General features: G+C 42.6%; 1 protein-coding gene across 2 annotated transcripts in view; it reads right to left on the bottom strand.

Annotated features, from left to right (window-relative positions):
• The window catches only part of col11a1a (collagen, type XI, alpha 1a), a 75,705-nt gene that overhangs the window by 5,631 nt on the left and 45,596 nt on the right, over window positions 1-24,478 (bottom strand). For both annotated transcript variants that reach the window (XM_056434234.1, XM_056434233.1), the window contains exons 40-62: window positions 23,805-23,894; window positions 22,351-22,404; window positions 20,230-20,337; window positions 19,989-20,096; window positions 19,445-19,498; window positions 18,979-19,032; window positions 18,682-18,789; window positions 15,430-15,483; window positions 15,270-15,323; window positions 15,015-15,068; window positions 13,508-13,561; window positions 10,320-10,427; window positions 9,700-9,753; window positions 9,137-9,190; window positions 8,065-8,118; window positions 4,924-4,977; window positions 3,090-3,197; window positions 2,757-2,810; window positions 2,422-2,475; window positions 1,616-1,723; window positions 365-418; window positions 252-287; window positions 103-156 (exon numbers count right to left, since the gene is read on the bottom strand). In XM_056434234.1, the coding sequence (XP_056290209.1) occupies window positions 103-156; window positions 252-287; window positions 365-418; window positions 1,616-1,723; window positions 2,422-2,475; window positions 2,757-2,810; window positions 3,090-3,197; window positions 4,924-4,977; window positions 8,065-8,118; window positions 9,137-9,190; window positions 9,700-9,753; window positions 10,320-10,427; window positions 13,508-13,561; window positions 15,015-15,068; window positions 15,270-15,323; window positions 15,430-15,483; window positions 18,682-18,789; window positions 18,979-19,032; window positions 19,445-19,498; window positions 19,989-20,096; window positions 20,230-20,337; window positions 22,351-22,404; window positions 23,805-23,894 (1,584 nt within the window). The remainder of the gene's footprint in view (window positions 1-102; window positions 157-251; window positions 288-364; window positions 419-1,615; window positions 1,724-2,421; window positions 2,476-2,756; window positions 2,811-3,089; window positions 3,198-4,923; window positions 4,978-8,064; window positions 8,119-9,136; window positions 9,191-9,699; window positions 9,754-10,319; window positions 10,428-13,507; window positions 13,562-15,014; window positions 15,069-15,269; window positions 15,324-15,429; window positions 15,484-18,681; window positions 18,790-18,978; window positions 19,033-19,444; window positions 19,499-19,988; window positions 20,097-20,229; window positions 20,338-22,350; window positions 22,405-23,804; window positions 23,895-24,478) is intronic.

The raw sequence follows: 24,478 nt of genomic DNA, 5'->3' as shown, positions 1-24,478 counted from the left end.
GTGGTGGGAAGCGGTTTAAGATTTGATACCAAAATACTGACCGTAGATGTTGTCCAATGCTACAGTAGTGTGAACATCACAGTAGTGGTCTTTAATACTCACAGGAGGACCAGGAGGACCAATTGAACCAGTGTCTCCTTTTGTACCCGCAGGGCCCTGGGAAGAAAAGCGTGCAGAGAAACATGTCAGCTCGGACACGTCTAACATACACATAGGGACAAAATGCCTTTAGAAACACAGATAGTACTCACACTTGAACCCTTGGATCCTTTGGGACCTTGAGGACCCTGCACGAGATCGGACATAATGAGTCATTCTGTCAGGGTAGAGTCTGAATGAAAGGCTGAATCAGTAAAGGACTTACAGGCAGACCCGGGGAACCTGGGGGACCGAGAGGACCGGAGGATCCACCGAGACCCTGTGGAAAGACGAGATGAAAGCAGAAGTCAGATATATAGCAGGAGAATCAGAGGAGACAGAAGTGTAGTTGTGGACCTTGAAAAGAGAAAGCTGGACTGTATTGGCAAAGGACCAGTGCAGGCTTCAGTTCTTTAAAGATAGATGCGTGTACATGGTGTATGAGATGAGCGGTGGCATAATGAACTTTCATAAGGATGTGTTTATTTTAGCAATCAAGTAAAGGCCAAACACTGGGCCTGTGATATGCCATTTCTTTGAACCCTGCGATTCACAATCTTATGGCTTAAATTCCTCAGGAAATAAAGTCAAACAATATGAGGGCTATTTTCAGCCCTTAACCCTCCTGTTACCTTTCGGGTCAATTTGACCCCATTCAATGTTTAACGTCGGTGTTCTTTGGGGTCAATTTGACCCCAGGCTGTTTTTCACTGTGTCAAACATATAAGAAATATAAACTTTTTTATATATTTAAAGGGCTATTTAGGTAGTCAACAAACAAACATAAAGTACCTCACACTTAAACTTGGGAAACAATATTAATTCTAATAATTTTCTGGAGGTTTTAATTGCTGGGGTCAAATTGACCCCGAGGGTAAAATATGTTAGTAAATGTAAAGGTAACAGGAGGGTTAAAATAGAAATGGTAAACTGAGTGAAAACCTTTTTTCAGCCCTTGTGCTCTGAGAAAAGGGGACGTTATGATTTTTATTAGGCTTAATGTCCAGCTTCTTCATCAACGCATCATTTTAAATCACTAATCCAGTGAAGTACAACGGCCACAGCAGAATATTCTGCCATGTTTATTTCAAATGGATGACGGCTGTCATACGGTGTTTATTGACACAGAGCTGAACACCTTCGGTCAGAGCTGACTCCTGGCTCGGTGGTTGAGAAGAAGATCTTCACTTTATGGAAAGGGAAACTCCTTTCAGTGTTTTCCCCAATGCAGGTATATTATCATAGAAGTCATCAGATAGAAATATATGGGTCAAAAAGGAAGGAAGTTTAAAAATAAAATATATGTGTGAACAGTGAAGGGGAGACCAAACGCGAGCATCACAAGCTAGAAGCAACAGCAGGTTTGCTCTCTCACGGGGAGGGCAGAGACGTGCACAGCTGAGGTCAAACCTCTGGCCACAGTGGAGGGGCAGGAGGTGGAGGACGAACGTGGGAATGGAGCCTATTAACTACTTACGCCGTCGCCTTTGCCACCTGGAGAACCTTGGGGCCCGGGCAAACCTCGGTCTCCCTTCTCTCCTTGCTCACCAGGTGGTCCGATCAGGCCGATCAGACCTGGATGACCCTGAAGGACAAAAACATCCAAGTTAACAGCAAACTTTCAAAGCTCCATATCTGACATGGACATGAGAGGCTGCGGAGAGGATCATTGAAACGTGAAAGAGAAACCCTCAAAAGAAAAACACGATGCTCGCAAACAATTTCCGACACAAAGACGACGACTTTGAGATTGGCGAGCTCTCTTACTGCCAATGATTTGACAGCGCTGCTCACAACACGGTGCCTCCATTGTGAGCTTTTAAACTGCTCTCTCTCAAGCCACCATGTCAGTGTGTGGGAGGACAATCAGATGGAGTAATACATGCCGTCTGAATGTTCTTTGCGGTTATACTTCACCAGCACATTTGACAGTGGCAGCGAAGAAGAAAAGAGCGAGATTAGACAGACGAGAGTGATACATCCCATTTAGCCGCATATTCAATCCCATTGAGTGTTCTTCTCTTACAGCAGCTGTGGCGAAAAAAACCGTTTGTTCCCTAAATGTGAACATAAGCGCTATTATGAACGCAGCTTTGTGATTCTCAAGGATGTCTCGCTGTTCATCAAATGCAACTGTGGAAGCTCTGTGCTCGTGGTGGGCAGCCTTGACTGGAGTCGGCACCTCACGGTCCCAATGTTCCTCTCACTGCTCTCATGTTGGTCTTCCGGCGTATTTGGAAACGATTTGGAAATGAAACACACAAAAAAAGAGGCTCCGCTCACCTTTTCACCTTTAGACCCGGGGTCACCCTTCAGGCCGGGAAGACCAGGAGGACCCTAAACAACAAGAGAGGAAGTTACAAATCCGTTTTGCAGAGAAAATACAATAAAAAAGTCGACTGAACAGGGAGCTGAAAAGAAGGAAAGAGAAACATGAACAGGAAGAAAAGAGAAAATCAAACTTTTATATTGAGAGAAAAACTATGCATGTATTACACATATGACTTATAGGGACAGTCCAGCGTTCTATGTTTAACCTGACTGAAGTACTCCAACTCTAGCTGGATGGATAATGTGAGCAAGAGGGAGAGAGGAAGAGAGATATTAAACACACTAACCATGGGACCAGGGGGGCCATCTTGTCCTGAAGAGCCGGGCAGTCCTTGTTCACCCTGTGGAAAGCCATTGGATTGCAGTGAGCATCATAGCCGGCTGCATTTCCTCCTGCCTGCCATTGATTTGCTGAGCTCGGCGTGATGATTAATAGCCCAAACAGGCAACAAAAAGAGTGCTGGAATAAACAAGCCAGACTAATGTGTAAGCCAAATGGGTGTATTGATTATTCCATGAAGTCTATCATGGTACCTTTTTATGTGTGGACCCTGTGGGTGTGTGTTGTGTGTTTGAGAGTGGCGCTGCCTGCATATATAAATGTTGGAGCTCAGACTTACGACAGGACCAGGGATTCCACGCAGACCCTCCGGGCCGGGCTTTCCTGAAGGTCCCTGTGGTCCAACCGGTCCGGTTTTGCCTGCTGGACCCTCGGAACCGGCCTCACCCTGGACACACATGTGAAAGCATGACTCAGGCGGAACAAACGGAACACATGTCGGAGTTTAAGCTGATTTTACCTGGCTGAAAGTAGCGTACACCTGACACATTAATTGAATGCATTTACATCGAAGCTGCTGTTGTTTACTGATATGTTGAGAAGCTTTATCTAGTGATGGACACGTTACATCAAATACATCAGTCAAATCCACAGAGTGAGCCCTTTGGAGCTAGATGCCTCTGACAATGGTATTTTAGGTTTACAAATATCTAGATTGTAAGAGCCATTTGGTTTGTTTTTGTTTTGATTAACCTCCCACCAGTTGGGGGCAGAGGGCCGCTGTCAATTAGGACAGAGGTCAATATAATCAGGAGGGGCAGGAGGACCAGGTGTTGTTAGACTGGCAGGAGCACACGTGTTGTGAGAACAGGTGGCACAATGTGTGAAAACAAATGTTTATTTTTAATTTTTGTAACTATATCTTTTGGTTTGTGTTGGAAAACGTACAACTTCGGGAAATAAATGACCTTTCACATTAAAAACTGGACATTGCATCTGTTTATAGCACGTATCTAAACTACGTCTTTAAGCAACCATAGTGACCTTTTCTTTGATAGGCAATGGGGTCACTACATGGATAATTAAAGTATTTTAAAGTGTTTCTTATTGGTATAGAACAAAAAGTCTTTTTGTACAACTTTTAGAGTCTGTTTCACATAAAGAACACTTCATATGTGGTTTTCAGATTTGCTTTGGAGACAATCTCGGTCTCCAAGAGTATTGGTATCAGAAGTCAGCAGAAGGCTGCTTTTAGCTGTAAACGATGCTGAGGCAAGTAAACAAGAGTCGGCGTTATCAAATAAGCAAAAATGCTCCTGTTCCTCCAAATGAGGTTCAGAAGAGGCACAACAACATACGGGGCTACATCTTGCTATGTTTCTATGTTCATGATAAAATGAGTATGGCCTCCAGCTCACTGGAATCGGAAATACTTCAACATTCAAAGAACGGCTTATGAAAAAAACATATTGAGTTTGAGCTGCGAGGTTTGCACAGGAAGCAAAGTGGTCACAACAACTTCTCTGAGAGTATCACAAGCACCGCTGTGAGGCTGTCCTTTGGAATTTTAAAAGATTCTGATTTTCATCGAGGTATTCTTTCAATGCAAAGTATTTAAACAGTTCACAATACTAACATACCAAGGTAGTATGCTCGGTAAATACAGTTCTACATCGACCGAGCAGACTAGCTGGGAAGAGAGGTGTGTTTTTGTAGTAAATGTCATTTATATTCAGCGTGAAGATGCTGGTGCTGATCGATTCTGCACGAAGCATATCTATCTATCTATCTATCTATATATATATATATATATATATATAGATGTAGTCACTGATGAAACAAGGAGATTGGTGTAAAACATGTGTTCACTCAGAGGAACTTCATCTGGGTCTGATTCAGACTAAAAAGAGAAAGGCATGATGACTCTGAATACCTGTGACCTTGACTGTTATGACGATTTTGAAATCAAGCCACAGCCCACAGCAAGAAACAAGTGCATCTTAGTTCAGTGTTTATTTTCTGCATCCACAAATTTAGGGTGGAAATCAAATTACTTCTACGTTTTGTGCTTTTATATGAAATGGGGGAACAATGTGGGCACGGTGACGTCGGTGAGGCCCTAAAGGACTTGCTGAGACGACTGTGCCGTGGGAAAGAGGAGATGATTTGGTTACCTTGGCGCCCTTCTCTCCTTGCCTGCCCTCTGCACCAGCAGTCCCCAGAGGCCCCTGAGGACAAGAGGACACTGCGTTACACACACTGACTGGACAACAACACAGGAACAACAAAACAAAAATGAATGTTCATCGTTGACCTTCCACAGTATTTCAGAGGGTCACACATCAGTAAGCGATACAAAAAGGATCAGCACTCATGAAGCGCCTCGGTGCCCCGGTGGTTACTGGGCCGTCTGTACAACCGCAACGCCCTCGGCTCGACTCCAGCCTTGTGACCTTTGTAGCGTGTCTTATCCATCCTACATTTATAAACGTTCCTCTGTCCAATTAAGGTGGAAATGTAAACAAGTAATATATTTTTTATTAGATTTCATATTGAACAATTGTCCTGATAAGTACTTGGTGGACACTGTCGTGGAACAGATGATGATCCGATGCCGTTGAATCTGCACTACTTCAGTTTTCAAGATCTATTTGAGAGACTTCGACGTGTCGGCCCTCAAATGTGCACAGTGTGCGATACACACAGCCTTTTTCAGTCATGCCAAATGTCGGCAGGTCGTCTTTTCTGACAGATCAGGAGCTCCACAACAATTTCTTTCAACTCCATCTCCAGTCGTCCCTCTTAAAAAACACTCTCCGTCCAAATTCCATTCTCACCTCAGCTGATGGAGGCCTGAGTGCTATTGACTGAGAGGCTATGATGTGAGCTTTCATCTTCTCCTGATGTGTACCTCCTACTGGTGCAGAAGAGGCAGACTCTTGATCAGCACAAAGAGACATTTCTATTGTAGCGCCATAGTAAACGTGTAGGTGTGTTCATCGTGTTCAGGTTGCCACGGCACCTTTTGTCGGCTCTGCAGCAACAGGTGTACGACACACACGTTACCGCTGTTCTGAACTTCATAACATTGTTCTCAGTTTCTTAGAACAGACAAAAGGTAATCATTACATTTAAGTAGTGTATGAATGTTCTTAATCGTTTTTAAATCTTGTTTTCTTTTGCAATATGTTTTGTTGCTTTTATGTGAAGCACTTTGAATTTCCTTGTTGTTGAAAAGTGCCATACAAATAAACACGCCTTGCCTTGACTAGGAACCTTAAGCCAGATGAGGTTAATAACTTTTACATATATATGTATATATATACATCAAGCTGAATACAGTACATATCCAGTATTAAGGCATTAGCCAGTCAGATTAATATAAAAGGTACTGCTGTGCTAATTGGATGAATTCAGTCTCAGAATCAGAGGCTGTGCTGGAGAGATTTTGGGATTGTTGCAATTTTCTCCAGGCAAAATGCTGCGAAGACACAAAAAGAGCCAACAGATCCCAAACAACTCTTGCTGTGAATTATGTATTCAAAGTAGCAGCCAGCAGGGATCATATTAGGCCCCTTTCTTTCTCTCAGCGATTAAAGACCTACGGGTGATAAAATAGCCCTTTTCATTACATAATCCCTAAACCATTTGGTGCAGCAGATGCCGATACCATGCTAAATATTGAGAATGTAAATTTCATTGGGCATATTAGAAAAGCAATCAACCCTGGTTTAAAAATGCATGACATGTCATTCTTTGAAATGCAGTCAGTCACTTGAGATTGTGACTTTTCTTTCAAATTCAGGAGAATAGCTTCTCATTAGCATGTGGACTTGGAGCTTCACATCATATTAGAAATATGGTAATGTTCCACACCAGATGTGTGCATTCAAAGAGTAGCTTACTGGCTTTGATATTTCACTCAGTTATCTCAACCTCATCCTGCAGCATTCTAGATAGAGTGAGAGAGGACATGAGAGGAACATTGCTGTGTCCAGAATCCCTCTCTTCTTCATTACTCCCTTCTTACTATCCAGGGAGTTGTATGTGGAGGACTGTATGTGTCTCTTTCTTTGAGGAAGCAATGAAGGAGCAACAGCATGAGCTCATGCTGCTGTTGTCAATTTGGGGCATATTTTCCCAAATTAATAAATACAAAGTACTTGGCTGAGTCCACTCTGTAGAGTATACTACCTATTATGATACATTACACTATATAGTGAGTAGTGAGGGATTTTTGACAACTTTAACCTTCAATGTGGTGAAATCTTTTTTTGGGGATTCGTAACGTTGACACCTTTTCTGAAAGTGCTTCTTTTATTTTTTAGGCGAACCTGAAGCTTCTATTTTTGCTGTGTTTCATCTTTTTTAAATTCTTAATCAGTAAAATATATGCTAATATGTATTAGTATATATTTACTTTATTATAACACCAATATTATTCAAATAGCCTTTGTGGTTGCAGAGCTACATCCGTTTTAGTTTGGGTATCTTGTTATTTCGAGCAGAAACCTCACAAATCGGGTGGTTTTCAAAAGGTTAGAGTAGACACCCGGTTCCTCTGGTAGAGGTGTACAAAGACCTCTGGTAATGATAATCACATTACAATAAAGGTTTTATTTTATTTCACTGCTGAAGCCCACCCTTATCCTCTCATAACGTCGTACCAACTTGACCACGTACATGTTGTGCCTTTGTTTTGCTCTGACTGTCAGTCAAGCAGCCATGGATCAATACTGTGTGAGACTTGTTATATCTCTCTGGCTTTCTTCCCACTGCCCTCAATGAGTTTAGAACCCACGGCTCGTTTTTCCTCTATTTTACCTTAAGCCTTTTTCAATTTCTTGTTAAGAGAAAATAAAAAAAAATGTTTCACATCTTGCCATTCATTCTGCAATAGGCTCTGGGGAGGTTTCTTTGAAGAGCACATTGGCTCCTGACCCCGTATGTCTCCCACTTTGTTTTCCACACTCTTCTTGTAATGAAAATGAATCTCTCCTGCGTTACTGCCAAGATTGGGTTGTTGAGGAGGAGTCGTTGCAAAGTAAGGCTGGATTCCAGTCTGTTGGCTATGAAGAACAATGCCAACAGACGCACAGGCAACACGCTCTGTTTTAAAAAGGGGCGGCGACGTTTCACATCACAGCTCGTTGGGTCTGGATTTTAACACCAACAAAAGCTCTGGTCAGCAAGAGCGTTGATATCAAAACAGCTCACTCTTGCAACGATGCAATGCCAACAACGGGGACTGTCTGACTGGCCTGAATTCAAATCAAATGTTTCAACGCTCTTCGTTTTAATGGTCACAGACTTACTCTCTTGCCAGGTGGTCCAGGTGGGCCAGCTTCTCCTGATGGACCTGGAGGTCCCTGTAAACAAGCAGGGAGACAGGAGATACAAGATGCCATGAGAGACAATCAAACAAGTTGTATTAACAAATGAGTCGGTGCTGGTATGAATGTTGATGAGAGAGCAGCATGCTTCGTTAATCTCTCGTTATGTCTGCCAGAAGGACAATAACGCACAGAGCATACTGACATCTAGGGAACATTCAACCCCGGGGTAGTCCAGAAAAGTTAAGCCAAAACCAAGAGTCACTGCACTGCCTGAAATAATACGTACTGTTATTCCTGACACTCTCATCCAATTATTTCTGAGTTAATTGCAAGCAATCAAACCAATTTTTATAATTTGCATTTGTAAATATTTGGCTGGACTGAAAAGTGAAGGCACAGTTATTACGCTGCTTTATAGGTTGAGCACACAGATAGATGGGAATGCAAATAACAGGAGGAGAGATACGTTCTCCTTTCAAAGAACAATGAGCCATTATATGAAGTTTAACAATTTTAATATACCTTCCAAGCACAATTTCACCCTGCAGCTTTTCAGCATGCAATCTAAACATTTTAAATACATTCAAAATTAAAATATACATTCATGCAGTTGTTTGAATATTGTATATTATTCTTTGGCAATAGCATAAGCTCATTTACATTCATGAACGCTAATAAGAGATGTGATTAATTGCGCTCTAGAAGGCGAGCAGATTATAGTTTGGCTTTATTTCTAATCAAAGTTAATGAATCTGCAAAGCAGATAAGTCCAATTACACGCCATCCAAAAGTATGGAGTACATATAATGCAGTCATTTATTTACTGACTATACTTTGTTTTTTTTACTACACTTAGTTTGACTACTATAATATCAAATAAATGTAAACAAGACACATTCATACTCATTCGAGAAAAATAGCTGATTGTTATGATAACTCCATTTCATTAGGTGTTTGTAAAGTTCCCCTCAAGTGAACCGTGTAGATCACATGACATATACTCATGCAGTCATGTGTTCACACTCAATAATGTGAAAATACAACAACTTACCGCTTGACCGGCCTCCCCATCCTCTCCTTTCTCTCCGGCCTCTCCATCAGTGCCCTGTCAGAGACGATGAGCGATGTCATAAAGATGTGTGGTGACATAACATATGTCCTTTTGAATAGTTATCCTATCTTTAACCATCATACCGTTTCATTCATGAACTAGAACGGGCACTCGGTAGAGCGCATACCCTCGCATATCACAAGATTGGGCATTGAATTATGAACATGTTGGCATTAGTTGCATGCCAAATTGGATAAAAATTTACCGTGCTATGGTAAAAATAAGATTTTGACCTTTTCATGACCTTGACCTTTGACCCGATCGATCCCAAAATCTAATCAAATGGTCCCCGGATAATAACCAATCATCCCACCAAATTTCATGCGATTCGGTTTAATACCTTTTTAGTTATGCGAGTAACACGCATACAAATAAATAAATAAACACACGGCGATCAAAACATAACCTTCCGCATTTTCAATGCGAAGGTAATGAGAAACAATCTAAATCATTTACTGTGCAAGGGCCTTTCGAGAGTGAATATTGCTTCAAGTCATACTTACAGCAACACCTGGCTCTCCAGGTGGACCAGGGTCTCCAGGGAATCCAACGGGTCCCTTTAATGTCGAGATAAGAAATGCATCAGCGTGAGAACAGGAGCAGGACACAGGAAGTACGACACGGAGAGGAATGTAGACGGGGACTCAGTCTCGGTGCACCTGGTAGCAACCGAAGACAGTTTGATGGACTTAACGATGATGCTGCAAATCCAGCAGGAAACGTGATGCTATTACTGCATCGTATGGATGTGAATGAATGTTGGTGGTGGTCAGAGGGGCCGGAGGCGCTGATTGGCTGCCACGCTTCTGTCAGTCTGCCCCAGGGCAGCTGTGGCTACTGATGTAGCTTACCACCACCGGGATGACTGTGTGTGTATGATTACTGGACTCTGTAAAGCGACTTCGGGTGTCTTGAGAAGCGCTATATAAAATAAATGATTATTATATTATCACGCAGACATAACATATATATACACCCCCGCCCTCCTTCAATAAAAAGGATTTCATGTTCTTGAAGATGTGCTAAAATAGCGTCGTCTTACAGCCTGTGGGGGACATTTCTTTTGAAGTAGTACCTGTTAGACGGAGTGACAGAAACTTTTTGTTCTGATGTTGAGACTTACAGGGTTGCCCTTTGGACCGTCATCTCCAGGTGGTCCTTTGGCACCCGCAGGTCCAGCACTTCCAGAGGGGCCAGCCTCTCCTTTCTCCCCTCGCTCACCTTTAGGTCCCTGTAGTGATGGGGGGGGGGGGGGGGGGGTGGAGGTATCTTTACATCAGCACAGTACCACAGGGGGCGGCAATAACATGGACGCGTGGACACATGCTGCCGAGGGCGATTGGATCCAAAGCTGAGCTCGGTGTGTGTAACGCGGGACAACAACTGTGATTGGTCAGCAGAGCGGATGGGAAATGAGACTGAGACGTCGGTTTCAGCACCGTGAGCCTGAGATGTGACGTTAATGCGCCTCCACAGCAGCTTTGCTTCGGAAGGAATTCAGCAGATTCTGTGAAATGTGATTTGGTGGAAAATCATCGGTTGAGTTGAATCAGAGATTGTTCTGTATTTACCCCTTTGCTGCCCTTATTTTACGCTTTCAGCTTTTTCTGTACTCTACTCTACTGTATGCTATACTCGGTGGAAACGTCTTACAGGATGACACAAACAAGCTGGAGTTTGTCTACTGTATAGCTTTAAAGCCACATTAAATATGTGAATACAATCAACATTGTAATCACTGTTCAAGTTTGTGTATTTAATGTTTTTACGAAAACGCTTAATCTCTTTTTACAGTATGGTAACCTCCACATCTTAACCCTCCTGTTACCTTTCGGGTCAATTTGACCCCATTCAATGTTTAATGTCGGTGTTCTTTGGGGTCAATTTGACCCCAGGCTGTTTTTCACTGTGTCAAACATATAAGAAATATCAACTTTGTTATGTATTTAAAGGGCTATTTAGGTAGTCAACAAACAAACATAAAGTACCTCACACTTAAACTTGGGAAACAATATTAATTCTAATAATTTTCTGGAGGTTTTAATTGCTGGGGTCAAATTGACCCAGAGGGTAAAATATGTTAGTAAATGTAAAGGTAACAGGAGGGTTAACGTGTATCATCCCTTATTGTACATTCATCATGTATGTGGCTTAATGCATGTTTCATATCTGTTTATCAGTTTTGAGTGCAGTTTTCAAATGGACATATAGCTTTTAGCTATATTAAATTATCGAATTATATATATATATTTTATTGTTGTTGAATATTTTACATGGTCGCTAACGCAATTAAAATCAATTCAAGTTAAATTCAAGTAAAGGATATTTCATTATTTGATTTCTGTTGAACTCCATTTATACTTGTTAGTTGTAACTAATACAAAATGATGCCGACACTGTAATATAATTGTCCCATTGCCATCAGAACTCAATGCAACACTTGTAAGAAGACACAATCTTAATAACTGAAAGGCTTTGGCATCAGATGTGCTTATGATGAGGGAATTATGCTGCACACTGACTTTGAAAATGTCAATGACAGCAGCCGTGTGATGGGAACTAGCAGGGGACATTATGAATGCTTGTAATCACGCTTCTCTACCACCCCCACTGGAGATGGGCCATCTTTTCAATCTGCTGTTGTACCTCGATCATGATAAACGAGGCAGCAGAGCTAATAGAGCCATCACTGATGCCTGTTTGGTAAATGTTAAAAAAAGCTCATACAAAATGTCATAAATCTCTGAATGGCAATAACACCGGAAAGCATATGGTGTTGGTAAATGTACATGAAAAATTAAATGAAATTTGACATTCACCAGAACAAACATTATAGTATATCAGAAAAAACTAAATGTGAGGCATTAAAGAGTACTCCTTCACTCCTGACACGGTGACACCAACACGGAGCAAATCACAGCTAAAAGCTGGACTCAGCAAAGTGCTGTCTGATGTTTTGACGCCAACTCGCTTCATGGCGGCTGCAGTGATTGCTCTTCAGGACAGAAGCACCATGGCGTATCCTCCTGGTAATTATGTCTGAAGAGTCCTGGAAGAGACTCAATTTGGCCGGCCAGGTGGACTCGGGGTGCGAAGCAGAAGAGTCCTGCTGAGCAGAACGACCAGCCTCGACGTGGGGAGCGTTTACTCTCAGAGTGATGAATACAAAGTGTCACGCTAAAGAAGCAAACCTTCTTGTTAGATTGGATTTTGCACTATATTTGCCGAAAGCGCTCCATTAAGCAACTGTTTTCCTGGCGATGACCGACAAACACATGTTGCTGATGTTCCTTATGTTACCTATATTGCATTGCAAGCTACTTTTTAAAGTATTCGAAAGTATTCGAGGCACGTGGGGACATTTATTTTCATCTGCCAGTTGAGGATATATTCTCGCATAATGAGTGTCCAGCTGTTGTCAGTGCCTTCGCTACATGCTGAGTGATCAGAGATCCCATCAGTCGTGCTTTCTCCTGTAGATGTATCTCTGTTATCCGAGGACCCGAGCAGATCCCTTTGTGTTTTTCTCCGAGCCAGAATGCACGGAAACACGTGCGTACCTTTTTATCACTTTCTTTTGCTCTTGCAAGGCCTGTAACAGTTTAGCTCCTTTTTGTAATAGTTGTTTTCATCCTGTCACACCATCTCGTCAGTCCAACTCCCCTCACCTGCCTCTGATCACTCCCTCGTTAGTCCCTCATTACCTTCACCTGGTCCTCACGCCCTTCTCACCTGCAGCCCATCCCCTCATTAGTCCCTCACTATTTAGCTCCCTCACTTCCACTTGTCCTCTGACAGATTGTCTTGTGTTTTCATGCCAAGTTCTCCAGTGTTATTAGAGTATATTCCTGACCTGCCTGCCCTGACCTCTGATTCTCTGCCCCGCCCCTTTTTGGACTTGTTTGCTTCTTGGACTGATCTCCTGGTTTTGACCCAGCCTGTTTCCAACCAAAGACAGTCATCTTTGTTACTCCTGTCTGAGTCGTGCTTTTGGGTCCACTCTAATAGCGTCGTGACAAGGCCTCTTCCAAATGCTTTTTCAAGAGCTCCTCTTGTTGCTGTGTTTCCTGTGCCTCTCGCTGAAGGACTTCTCTAACATGAACATGTTTTCATGGAGAGCCCTCCAACTATTCCGCCTAAGGCTGGGTGGTATGCTAACGACTGAGACGCTCACATAAGTCATTTGTGTTGATAAGCAGGGTGCACAGAAGGTGGCACATACACACATAATGACATGCACACAGAAGACATATAAACTTAAGACATTCCTACAACACATATTCAGTTTGACAAACAAGAGAGGTCACTTACCCCGGTTCCAGCCTCCCCTTGTGGCCCTGGGTTCCCGGCCTCCCCTTGTTCACCCTGCGGTCAGACACAATGTCAGAGCACACACGGGCCTTCACCCCTTCCCCCTCACACAAGGAGAGCACACACATTCAGATGCAGCATTGCTATTTATTTGTCATCAGAATCAGAATCCGTTTATTGCCAGGAATGTTTACAATTTTACGGAATTTTTTTTTTTTTTGGTGCAACATTTGACATTTGACACAACAAAACACAACACAGCACAGCAACAGTAGTGTGTATTAATTAAGTAAAGATAAGATAAAGATAGATAAAATAAATAAAAAAAGATAAACAAAATACGTTTAGTGTTGTGTGTGTGTTTTCAAGAGATGTATTTTTTTAAAAGTGTATGTTACATGTGACGTGTAATCACACCTACTCTACCAAATTCGTTGCTTCACACCTGCCTGACATGTGACTGAAGTAAGGAGAGAACTCTAGTTGATGCAAGGGAGCTACAAGTTACAGTATAACAAGGGCCCCCTTAAAGAGCTGGTGGCCCTTCATTAAAGTGTATATTCTATTCTTATTCGTACTCCAGTCATTTAACTTAACAGCATTAAGTATTTATAGTGTGGCCGGCTGCCAAGTGGCAGTAAAATGCAGACATCTGATTGGAAGCGTTGTAAAGTAGACATTAATAGTGTCAAAGCCCAGACTCAGACAGAAGCCTGAGCGATTGAAACGAAGGGAGCAGCTGCCGGTCTGGAGTGGGCGAGACCGGCAGCTGCTCAGTCCTCATACCCAACATCACGTTAGACAGGCAGAACACCCAGGGGTGCCACGTTGGAACTGTTAGGTTGTAGTGGATTTTATGTACACTTGCACATGTAAATAAGGAAGTCTTATGTTTTAAATAATGCATATAGAAAGATAATTTACATAGTGGATATTAGGGAGGAATATTCCGATTAATGGATTAAGAAGCATAGACAAGTATGATCACTGTATTATATGTGTAACTGTAATGTTAATTTTATGAGGTTTATTGTTATCACAACTGTAGGATGTGGACAGTATGAATGAGATTGGTTTTATTGTGGTAGAGGTGCGTTTCCCTTGAGATCCTAGCTGATTTCCTGTTTAGGCTCTTATTCTGAAGTCTAAAACCGGGGGTAGGGCTCTAAACCGGAAGCGGAAAGCAGCTGTTACCTCTCTTGGCGTGAAGCTCAGTCTCTTTTGAAATGCTGAGCAGGAGAGAGCACGCCATCGGGGTGGTGAGTAAGAACAACACACAAACTGGGAGCTTTAAGCTCACTGAATGGAGACTGTAAGTACTAATCTTATTTGCGAGACATTAGATTGACTGTCTGATTATTGGAGGTCGACAGAAACTTTAAAGCAACCAGAAATGACTGTCAAATAAATACTCTTAAATGCATCCCTAGTGTTGAGACTTCTTCCACAAAACACATCGCTCCATCCAGACTCTTTTGAACCCCCTTTACTCTTTTAGAACTCTTACCTTCTCGCCCACTGATCCCATGGCGCCAACACCACCTGGAGAGCCTTGTGGACCCTGCAGCGGGAAATAAAAGAAATAGATGAGTCATCATCCTCCATGACCTTGGGAGAGGACACCTGATCCCAGGCATTGCAATGTGAGATGGATGAGATGACGTTGCCTTCATGTCACAGTCTTACATCGACCAGGTCCTTTTCAATACATGTGGGTTATGAGATGCGTGTCAACACATTGTTATCAATCAGCCATACGTACATCAGCTCCACTCGGACCCTGAGGACCTCTGGGTCCGGGAGGACCAGGAGGGCCCTGCACAAAAGAAACACAGTGTTGTTAAAGAGCATGACACGATTATAAGAGTGCTGACAGATGCAGATCAGGTTGCAGTGGCATCTGAAGCAGATGTGTCTCTTACCATGGGGCCCACGTCACCATTCTCTCCCTTCTCACCAGGAGGTCCAGGAAGCCCCTGAGGAAAACAAAAAGGAATAAATGATTATTTCATCAGAAAAGAAAAATAATGATGTGAAAGACACTGAATGATTTACATTTGTTTGTGCTGTTGAATTCCTTCACAACAGCTGCTCCTGATTGATATTTCATTCCTCAATTTGATTTGACTGCTGGGTTACATTGTAGTGAAGCACTGACATGTTCAACATATCTGTGGGCCAGAAACGGCATAAATGAATCACTTGAATCCATGTTTTATGTGTAGTCTAGTCCCACTCTCTGTTAAAGGAAATATTCAATGAATATGCTGAGCAAGATCAAGAAAAAGGCTCCTACGAGATGAACCACATGCAGTAAAACACAGTCACAAACTGAATAGAGAACTAACAGAATCAGACACAACGTAGTGAAGAGTCATCTCAATTCTTATCCAGAGATCATATACCACATCTTTAAAACTGCTCTTTGAATGAGGCACAAGACATGATATGGCGAGTATGGCACGTATTAAAAACACCTAATTTAGCTTGTCTCTGAAATAGCTGTTGGTAGAACTCAATGATGTAGTATATGAGACGCCTCCACATCACAGGGGTTTAAGCTTCCTTCAGACTACTCCGGCAGAAGGGAGATGATTTTGCTCTACAATTCTGTCCCCAGATTCACTAACATGTAAGAGAAGACTCGTCTCCGGTTTGCTGTCCCTTTTGTTGTCAGTAACAGCTTCCTCTGAACTCAAAGTTGCCGACATAGATCCAGCTCACTCATGCATGGTAAACAAGCAGTGAGGTCACAACCTCATGTGTGCGTTTGATCCCTGATATTTCTTTGCCGAGATGAATTTGCTGTACCCTGCTTTGCCTTCTGCGTGTGAGTGTCTGTTCTCGATTCAGAGGCACTTTGTCATCAGTATAAGGTGGAAGGTTGCAGGGCATGCGATCAAGTAATGCGTTCCTGTACGTGAGATTACATCATAAGCGGACTCTTTGTGTATGTGTGCATTGCCCATCATCTAAGCTTATGTGTGTACATGTCCTTGTTTGCAAGTATTTTCCCGAGAAGCTAAAAAGTGTGTGTAGCTGCATGCTGATTCCTGCCCTGCTGAGAAATCTCATCTGGGTAAAGGTCTCCTCTAGTCTGAGATCATTAGTGGTGCTGCTAATTATGCAGCGTGGTAAATGTGCTCAATGAGGAACTGACTATATCCAGCAGGTCAGTCCACACAATTAATGGAATGGTGATGGGAAGTGAATTACTTCCAATTAAAAGTCCATTGAATACAATCCTGCGGAGATAGGATGGTACCTTGGACCGGTGAGTAGCAGTGTACGTAATTTCTTCAAGACAACGACCCCAATCTCTGCAGTAAATTCTTGATATGGTTATCATAAGGAGTTGATGACTAATACAAAAAGAGAATTACTAACAAATAACCTCATTACAATATGATCCTAATGATACAAACAATCGTTACACCTGGTTGTGGTGCCGATTAGTTGATATCTACATTTGTATCTAGCTGATGTCCTTGGATGGGTAGAGTCTACTTTACAAGACACGCCAGAATAACATCACATGCTGCATATCAAAAAGCAAAATAAGTGGTGATGGAGAATGGATGTTGCCATGGAGAAGGTGAGAGGAGTCTTCCTTTGTGGGCGCTGTGGCATGACGTGACATGAATGTCACACTGAGTTGTATCTCCACACAGTTTAAAGCATTAGTTGAGTGATCCTGATTCCTACGATGTCATCACTACACACTGATACTGCTCCTAAAAGCAGAATGAGTGAGTATATAAAAATAACTTTCAATTCACTTAACTTTGGACTTTCTTGTTCATGGCAATACAATATGAGAAATGTAATGGAGAAAAGAATATATATACAGTAAGTGGTTATTACCTTCGCATTGAAAATGCGGAAGGTTATGTTTTGATCGCCGTGTATTTATTTATTTGTATGCGTGTTACTCGCATAACTCAAAAAGTATTAAACCGAATCGCATGAAATTTGGTGGGATGATTGGTTATTATCCGGGGGCCATTTGATTAGATTTTGGGATCGATCGGGTTAAAGGTCAAGGTCAAGGTCATGAAAAGGTAAACATCTTATTTTTACCATAGCACGGTCAATTTTTATCCCATTTGGCATGTAACTAATGCCAAAATGTTCATAATTCAATGCCCAATCTTGTGATATGCGAAGGTATGCACTCTACCGAGTGCCCATTCTAGTTCCACATGTTCTCATATTCAGTTGGCTGTAGTCCTGTCTATCCTGACACCCCGTATGCATGCTTCATCATCAATGTCACGTGTCAGTCAGAACACACACCAAATGCATGTTAACAGGACCAAGCAGAATTTGACCCACACAATAAAGCCTGTAAAATGAATATGAAGTGCTGCCCTGCATTCAGGATTCTTAATGTGCTATTGAAAGGTAATTCTTCACCTGAGGAACCAATCTCTCCAGCCATACATGGCTAAACAGGGAATGTCTTTTTTAATGCTGTCGGTATGAAGCCAGCGCTGTGGCTCATAGAGGACGGGATAGTTTTATCCCACGATGATGAGTTTGTGACAGCTACAAAGACCAAAGAACAAAAATGCTATCGCCAAGCAGTCAAGGTACAATGGCCACGCGAGCCAATGTCTGCTACATCTGACTAAATAAATAAAAATGTTAACTTTCCTTCTCAACAACGAAACCCAATGTCCATTATCTAACGGCATTCTCTAATAAAGTCTTGTTTCATGTCACTGACGCTCATTCTATAATGAAACTTCAGCAGAAACCAGCGGCTTTACTGGACCTTGATAGCAGAACTTATATTGATGACTTCTAACTTATATCAAACGCTATATTGTAGAGCGCGTCTGAAGAACTGGATATGGCACTAACAACTCTTGTTGCAGTGTTTTCAGCAGCACCGAGCTGATGCAGATGTGGAGGCCTGATGAGCTTCAGGTTTGGTCATTAATTACATGAACATGAAACGGCCTCACATACTGACACGATGCCTGTTATGCTCATATGAACTATTGGAATTCATACAGTTAATTCATTATTTAATTTTCATTGACTGAAGGCCTCTGTGGACCCAACACAATTACACAAAAACTATTTAGCACTCCTGCCAAAGAAATGCATGTACACAGTGTGATAGATATGTCATATAAAATACAGACGAGTGAATGAACGGGACCTACCTGCAGACCGATGGGACCCGGGGGTCCGGGGAAACCTCTGGAGCCTTCATCTCCCTTCTGCCCAAACATACCCTGCTGACCTCTGGGACCAGGCTCTCCATCAGATCCCTGAAAAAACATACGCACACACATTTGAATGATTTATTTCGAGATGAAGGTTGAAGGACACACGTTGTTAAAGGAGCCGGAGAACACATGGTAGGCTTCAAGGAATGCCAGCAGCAGCTGACGTGCTCACGACCTCACACAGTCACATGGAGACCTGCTTCAACCGTCTTTAAGGACACGTGTACTCACAGCGGGACCCGGGGCCCCGATGGGACCTTGGAGACCAGCGGGACCAGGAGGACCCTGAACACAAGAAGAAGAAGGAACACACGTGTCAGAGCATGGATTTGGGATTTGAAATTAAAAATATATAAAACATCACAGTTGTATTTACATTACATTACATGTCATTTAGCAGACGCTTTTATCCAAAGCGACTTACAATAAGTGCATTCAACCTAGAGTACAAACTAAGAACAACAAGAATACAGAAAGTAACATTTCCTCAACATAGTCGGACTACAAAAGTACTATAATAAGAGCTATTTAAGTGCCACTGAAGTGCAAATCTGTGTATTTATAATGGCGTTTTTTAATGGGAAAAAAACCAAACATATTCACAGTAACATCAGCAACTCCTAAATGAATGTGCAAACTGGATGTGTGTATGCGTGTGCAAGTCAGAGCTGAATGGACTTTGATTCCCACAATGCACCTGTTCTCCCTTGTCGGCTTTGCTTCCTTTCTGACCGGGCTCTCCAACCTCTCCCTGGGAATGAAAAAAACACACACACAAAATAAGTCCCCGCTTAGCTTGAAGGATTCTCTCCATATCAACAGGACGTGGAAAGATTATTCAAACATTCACCAACACAAAGCACCATGATGTACATTTCTACTACAACTGTCTGGACGCACACACACACGGCGTGTCCTTCGCTGCATCGTTAACCTCCAGCGATTGGCTGCTCAGCAGAAGGCCTCAAGGGGCATCGGGACGACAGGAAGTGGAACATCAACATCTTTTTTGACTCTTACGTTTCCTCTAATTGAGTTTACTGGCGCATTTGTTTCTGAAGATGGATACGCAACAGTGATGGAAACAGACATCATGTCCATGCAGACGGCCTGAGCACGAATATTGAGATGAAGATTGATTGGCAATCTGGTTCAGTCCCAAAACATCCATCCCAGTTTGGGAATGGAACAGGAGTTGTAACTGGGCCAATGGGATGGGAGGCTGAGTGTGGACTACTCGCCTTGTCACCGTCCTCTCCAGGTGGACCCTGAGGTCCGGCCGGCCCGGGCAGACCGACAGGACCCTGAACACCATCACGACCAGCAGGACCTTGAGGTCCTTTCTCACCCTAGAAGAGGGAAGACGTTTGTTTGAATTATATTCAGAAAAATAAAAACCAACAGAACTGAAGGTGAAAGGAAGGAAAGGGAAGAAGGAGAAAGGAAGAAGGATACAATGTAGGTAACAGAAGGACTACGTACAGGTGCTCCCTTCTCTCCGGAGGGCCCGGGGGGACCCTGAGGGCCAGGTCTACCTGACAGGCCGATGGGACCAGCTGAGCCAGCAGAACCTCTTTCACCAGGAGAACCCTGTGAGTGTGAAAAGGAGAGGGAGAGGAGGAGGAAAAGAAACATCATTCAGAGTTGTGTTAGCTAAAGCCTAAATATAGCTGAGTAGGCAGAAAACAATAACCGTTGCCATTAAACATCTACAAAGCCCATTGCTAATGGATCAACACACACATACACACACACACACACACACACACACACCAGGAGCAGCTCTCAGTAGCTCAGCGTTCTCTGCTGTCTGAGAGCCGAGCAGCTCATAAACTGGACCCACAGTTATGTTCTGTTGAAAGACATTGTTTTTGTATATCTGTGCTGCACTAAATTAACTCAACGTGTCTTCATAGAAACAAAACGAGGATTAAATATTTGGTGTTTTCTTTCGAAACGTATTGAATTCATTATCATAACAAATGAAAAAGATCCTCAAAAGGTCTGTGCTGCATTGTTATCGTATATAATTGGTCCCACTGCTACCCGATTACAGTTCAAGTTTGTTTTCTGGCTTTTCTGAGGGCAGATGTTCATGTTACACATGAAAACAGTGGTTCAAACTCACAGCTGTGGAGCCCTAGGGTTTCTACTCTACAGGGTGACATTTATATCTAGCTTTCATAATGTCCGCTCACACTTTTTATAACCTTCATCATCACCTCTGAAAAAGTAAAGAAATGGTCATCCTCATAGAAGAGAGTGAGGGGGACAATAGTGTCTCAATAATCCCGTATGCAACCTACGGCTTACATGATAACGTGTGTCAACATAATGTTTAAGAAAAGGCAACTAAAGTGTGTGTTCCCCTGCAGGTTACTTTATTTTGTTAAATATTAAGCCTTGAGTGAGAAGTTACAAATGTATTCAGGTTCCAGGGCTGGAATTACTGTAGCGGAGACAAATTGCTGCCAGAATATTGTCAACATTTTCATGTTCCTGCTCACATAAGTATTCAAAAGTATCTCCTGAGCAGAACTTTGTATTTATAAGTAAAAAGAAGAGACACAACTCACAATGTGTTTTATGAGCACGACTTTAAACTGAAATTGATAACATGACATTTGCGACTTCCACAGTTTGTCGAATGTCTAGAGACGATGATGATAAGGGCCAATTAGATGCTTTTCTTGAAGCGTCTCCTTTTATAGCAGCTGGTATTTTGTGATTGTATTGCTCAAATACAAATGCACGAGCTGATGCAAATTGTGACAACCGCAGCTCATCACGTCAACCTCGCCACGGAGTTTTGGGACGGAGCTCCAGAGTCTCTGTGACCGTCGGAGAAGAATGAGCACAGCTGGCGTAAAGTGCCAAGACGCTACCTTTGGGACCGATGAGGCATGTGTAGTAGACACTGTGACTCACCATATGGACGCTCTCCTGGCTGTGTGTGTGTGTGTGTGTGCCAGGAGGCAATGGTGCAAACAGTCTCAGTACCAGATTGTGAAGCACATGACCGCGCCAAAGACAAATCACTGTGTGCAGCGGGGCGAGATGCAATTTGGCGACGCTTCCATTGGCAAATTCTTAAATAGAACGTGATGATTACGTGACCGCGAGGGCTTGATGACATCACTGTTGTTGTCATACTCCTGGACTCATAACAAACGGTGCAACTCAAATTGATTGCCTACCGCTGACAGTGGATTTACACAAAGACAGAACCATAAATACATGAATGTTCAGCACTGCCGAGCTGAAAAGAACACAGTGCTCACCAAACGGTGTACGTTGTGGACGAAAATAATAAATAATGTAAAGTGTAATGTAAAGTAGGTAATATAAATAAATAAATAGGTGTTCTGCTTCCATAGTGGTGACGTCAAAAGAAAAAGCGATGCCAAAGGCGGCCGCGCAGTGAGACGAGGAACACTGTGAACAAATGATGTCGACTGCCCTCCGGTACATATGAAGGCCTCACCAAAAAGACATATGTATAAGCCTTGCTTATGCTAATGCTCATGCTTAGCAATAACGGCAGAAAACAAACCAATAGGGAAGGGAAGAAGGGACCCTTTGATCCCGGGTAACAGTACTTACAACAGGACCAGACGGACCTTGGGGCCCTTCTCCTCCCTTCAGACCTGATGGACCCTGAAAGAAGGAAAACACACGTCAGGTCCATCTTGACATCAAACTGTGTCACGTCACATATAAACATTCTCTCTGCCAATCCAGCCTGGAGAGTCGACCTTCGTTTACTGGCTTCTTGCTTCAGCCAGACACCACTAGATATATTCTTTGAGTGCGATTAACCTTTGAGCCCTACGCCGAGAAATATCGGAACATTTTCATCCTGACAGACTGCCAGCATGAAGCCCAGATAATAAAACATAATACGTGTTAAAAACAAAAGCTTTTAAAAGTGTAAAAATATCATCTATTCATCATGTGGATATATACTTTGTGAGTACACATAAGTGTGTGTATGTGAATTTGGGTGTTTACAATGATCCCAATCTACACATCCCACAAACTCACATAATGAGTTTCAATTAGAAAACGCCGGGTTGTGTATAATATGTCGTACGTGTGTGTCTTGTATGTTTGTCAATGCCCATAATGTGTGTTTGTCTGTGTGTGGCTCCCTTGTGGGCCCCAAAAGAGCATGTGGCAGTGTGGGTAATGAGTCTCAGTTGTCTGTGGCTGGGTAGTGGAGTCAATTACAATGGCAGAAAACAATCAGCAGTGCTGCTGGCCTGCAGAGTCTGCCTGACCTTGAGGATACAGGCTGCACAACACCAGCTTTCACAACAGCGTATCCATTCCTAGCGACCGCAGTCCAATCGCTAACATTCCCTCTTAATAATGTATTAGGTAAATAATGCATACAGAGAAAAACAAATAACTTAGCTGCCCCCCCCCCCCCCCCCCGAAATAACGCTGGCACTGAAATATGAAAAGCACATTTCAGGTCCTTGGTTCCCACCAGGGAAAGATTTTGCAAATGGATGCCCCACAAACATTCCCTATTTTTATAATAGAGGTCCATGATGCATTGCGGCGGTTAACCCTCCTGTTACCTTAGGGTCAATTTGACCCCATTCAATGTTTAATGCACTGTCAAACATATAAGAAATATCAACTTTTTTATATATTTAAAGGGCTATTTAGGTAGTCAACAAACAAACATAAAGTACCTCACACTTAAACTTGGAAAACAATATTAATTCTAATAATTTTCTGGAGGTTTTATAATGGGGGTCAAATTGACCGAGGGTAAAATATGTCAGTAAATATAAAGGTAACAGGAGGGTTAAACCAGTGGTGTCGGTGGCGGTGCAGCCGGTTCATTTGTAGGACGTCACTTTGGATTTCCTCTGCACCGGATTGATTGTTAAGAGTGAATTCCAGGGCTGGTGTCTCTAATGAAGTGAGTGGCTCTCGATAGATGCTGGTTCATTTGTTCTGTAGCAATGTTCCTTCACGTTATACGAGCAAACACATGTGAGGGGAAGCTTTGATGATTAGGTGCAGGTATAAATAGGTCTTACCATGGTGCCAGGTAGACCTCTTTCTCCAGGGAAACCTCGAAGGCCGGGAGGACCGTCCTTACCGGAGGACCCCTGTGGTCCAAAGTCTCCCTATACACACAAGCAAACAGGTTTGTGTTACACTTTGTGTACTTCAGAGGACTTGCTTTATTTCTTGAGTGATTCTAATTCAAGTAAATTAAATTATATTTTTTGTTGAGCAAAAGAGAACATTTCTTTGCTGCTAGAGGACCAACGTACCAGCCCCACAAACCCCGACTATATCTCACATTCACACTTTTCACTACAGGATCTAGAAAACGTCTTTCAAGGGCCGATTAAGTCTCCGATTAAGTCTCCGATTAAGTGTCTGTCGTCAACCTCCCAAACCTGACTATATGAACTTTAGAATGTTTATAAAATGAAGCTTGATGCTGCATGAACTCAACTGTATTGAGCAGCTGATTACGGCTCTAGCTGTTGTTATTTTTTTACAGTTATAAATTAAAGGCAAAAATTAATAACACCCGAACAATTGTTGCTTTTGTCTAATCAGGTGTAAGAAGGGGGTCAAGGTGTCATCTAATTAGCTTTTCAAGATCAACATTCTGGCCAGGTGGTTACACAGACTAAGTGTCCACATGCCAGTTATTCAGCTGTTTATGTTGTAAACTGGTGCATGATTGTCTCTGCTG

The sequence above is a fragment of the Pseudoliparis swirei genome, chromosome 16 (genome assembly GCF_029220125.1).
Source record: "Pseudoliparis swirei isolate HS2019 ecotype Mariana Trench chromosome 16, NWPU_hadal_v1, whole genome shotgun sequence".
NCBI lineage: Eukaryota > Metazoa > Chordata > Actinopteri > Perciformes > Liparidae > Pseudoliparis > Pseudoliparis swirei.
Note: the sequence above shows the minus strand (reverse complement) of the source record. Positions and strands in the feature narration are given on the sequence as shown.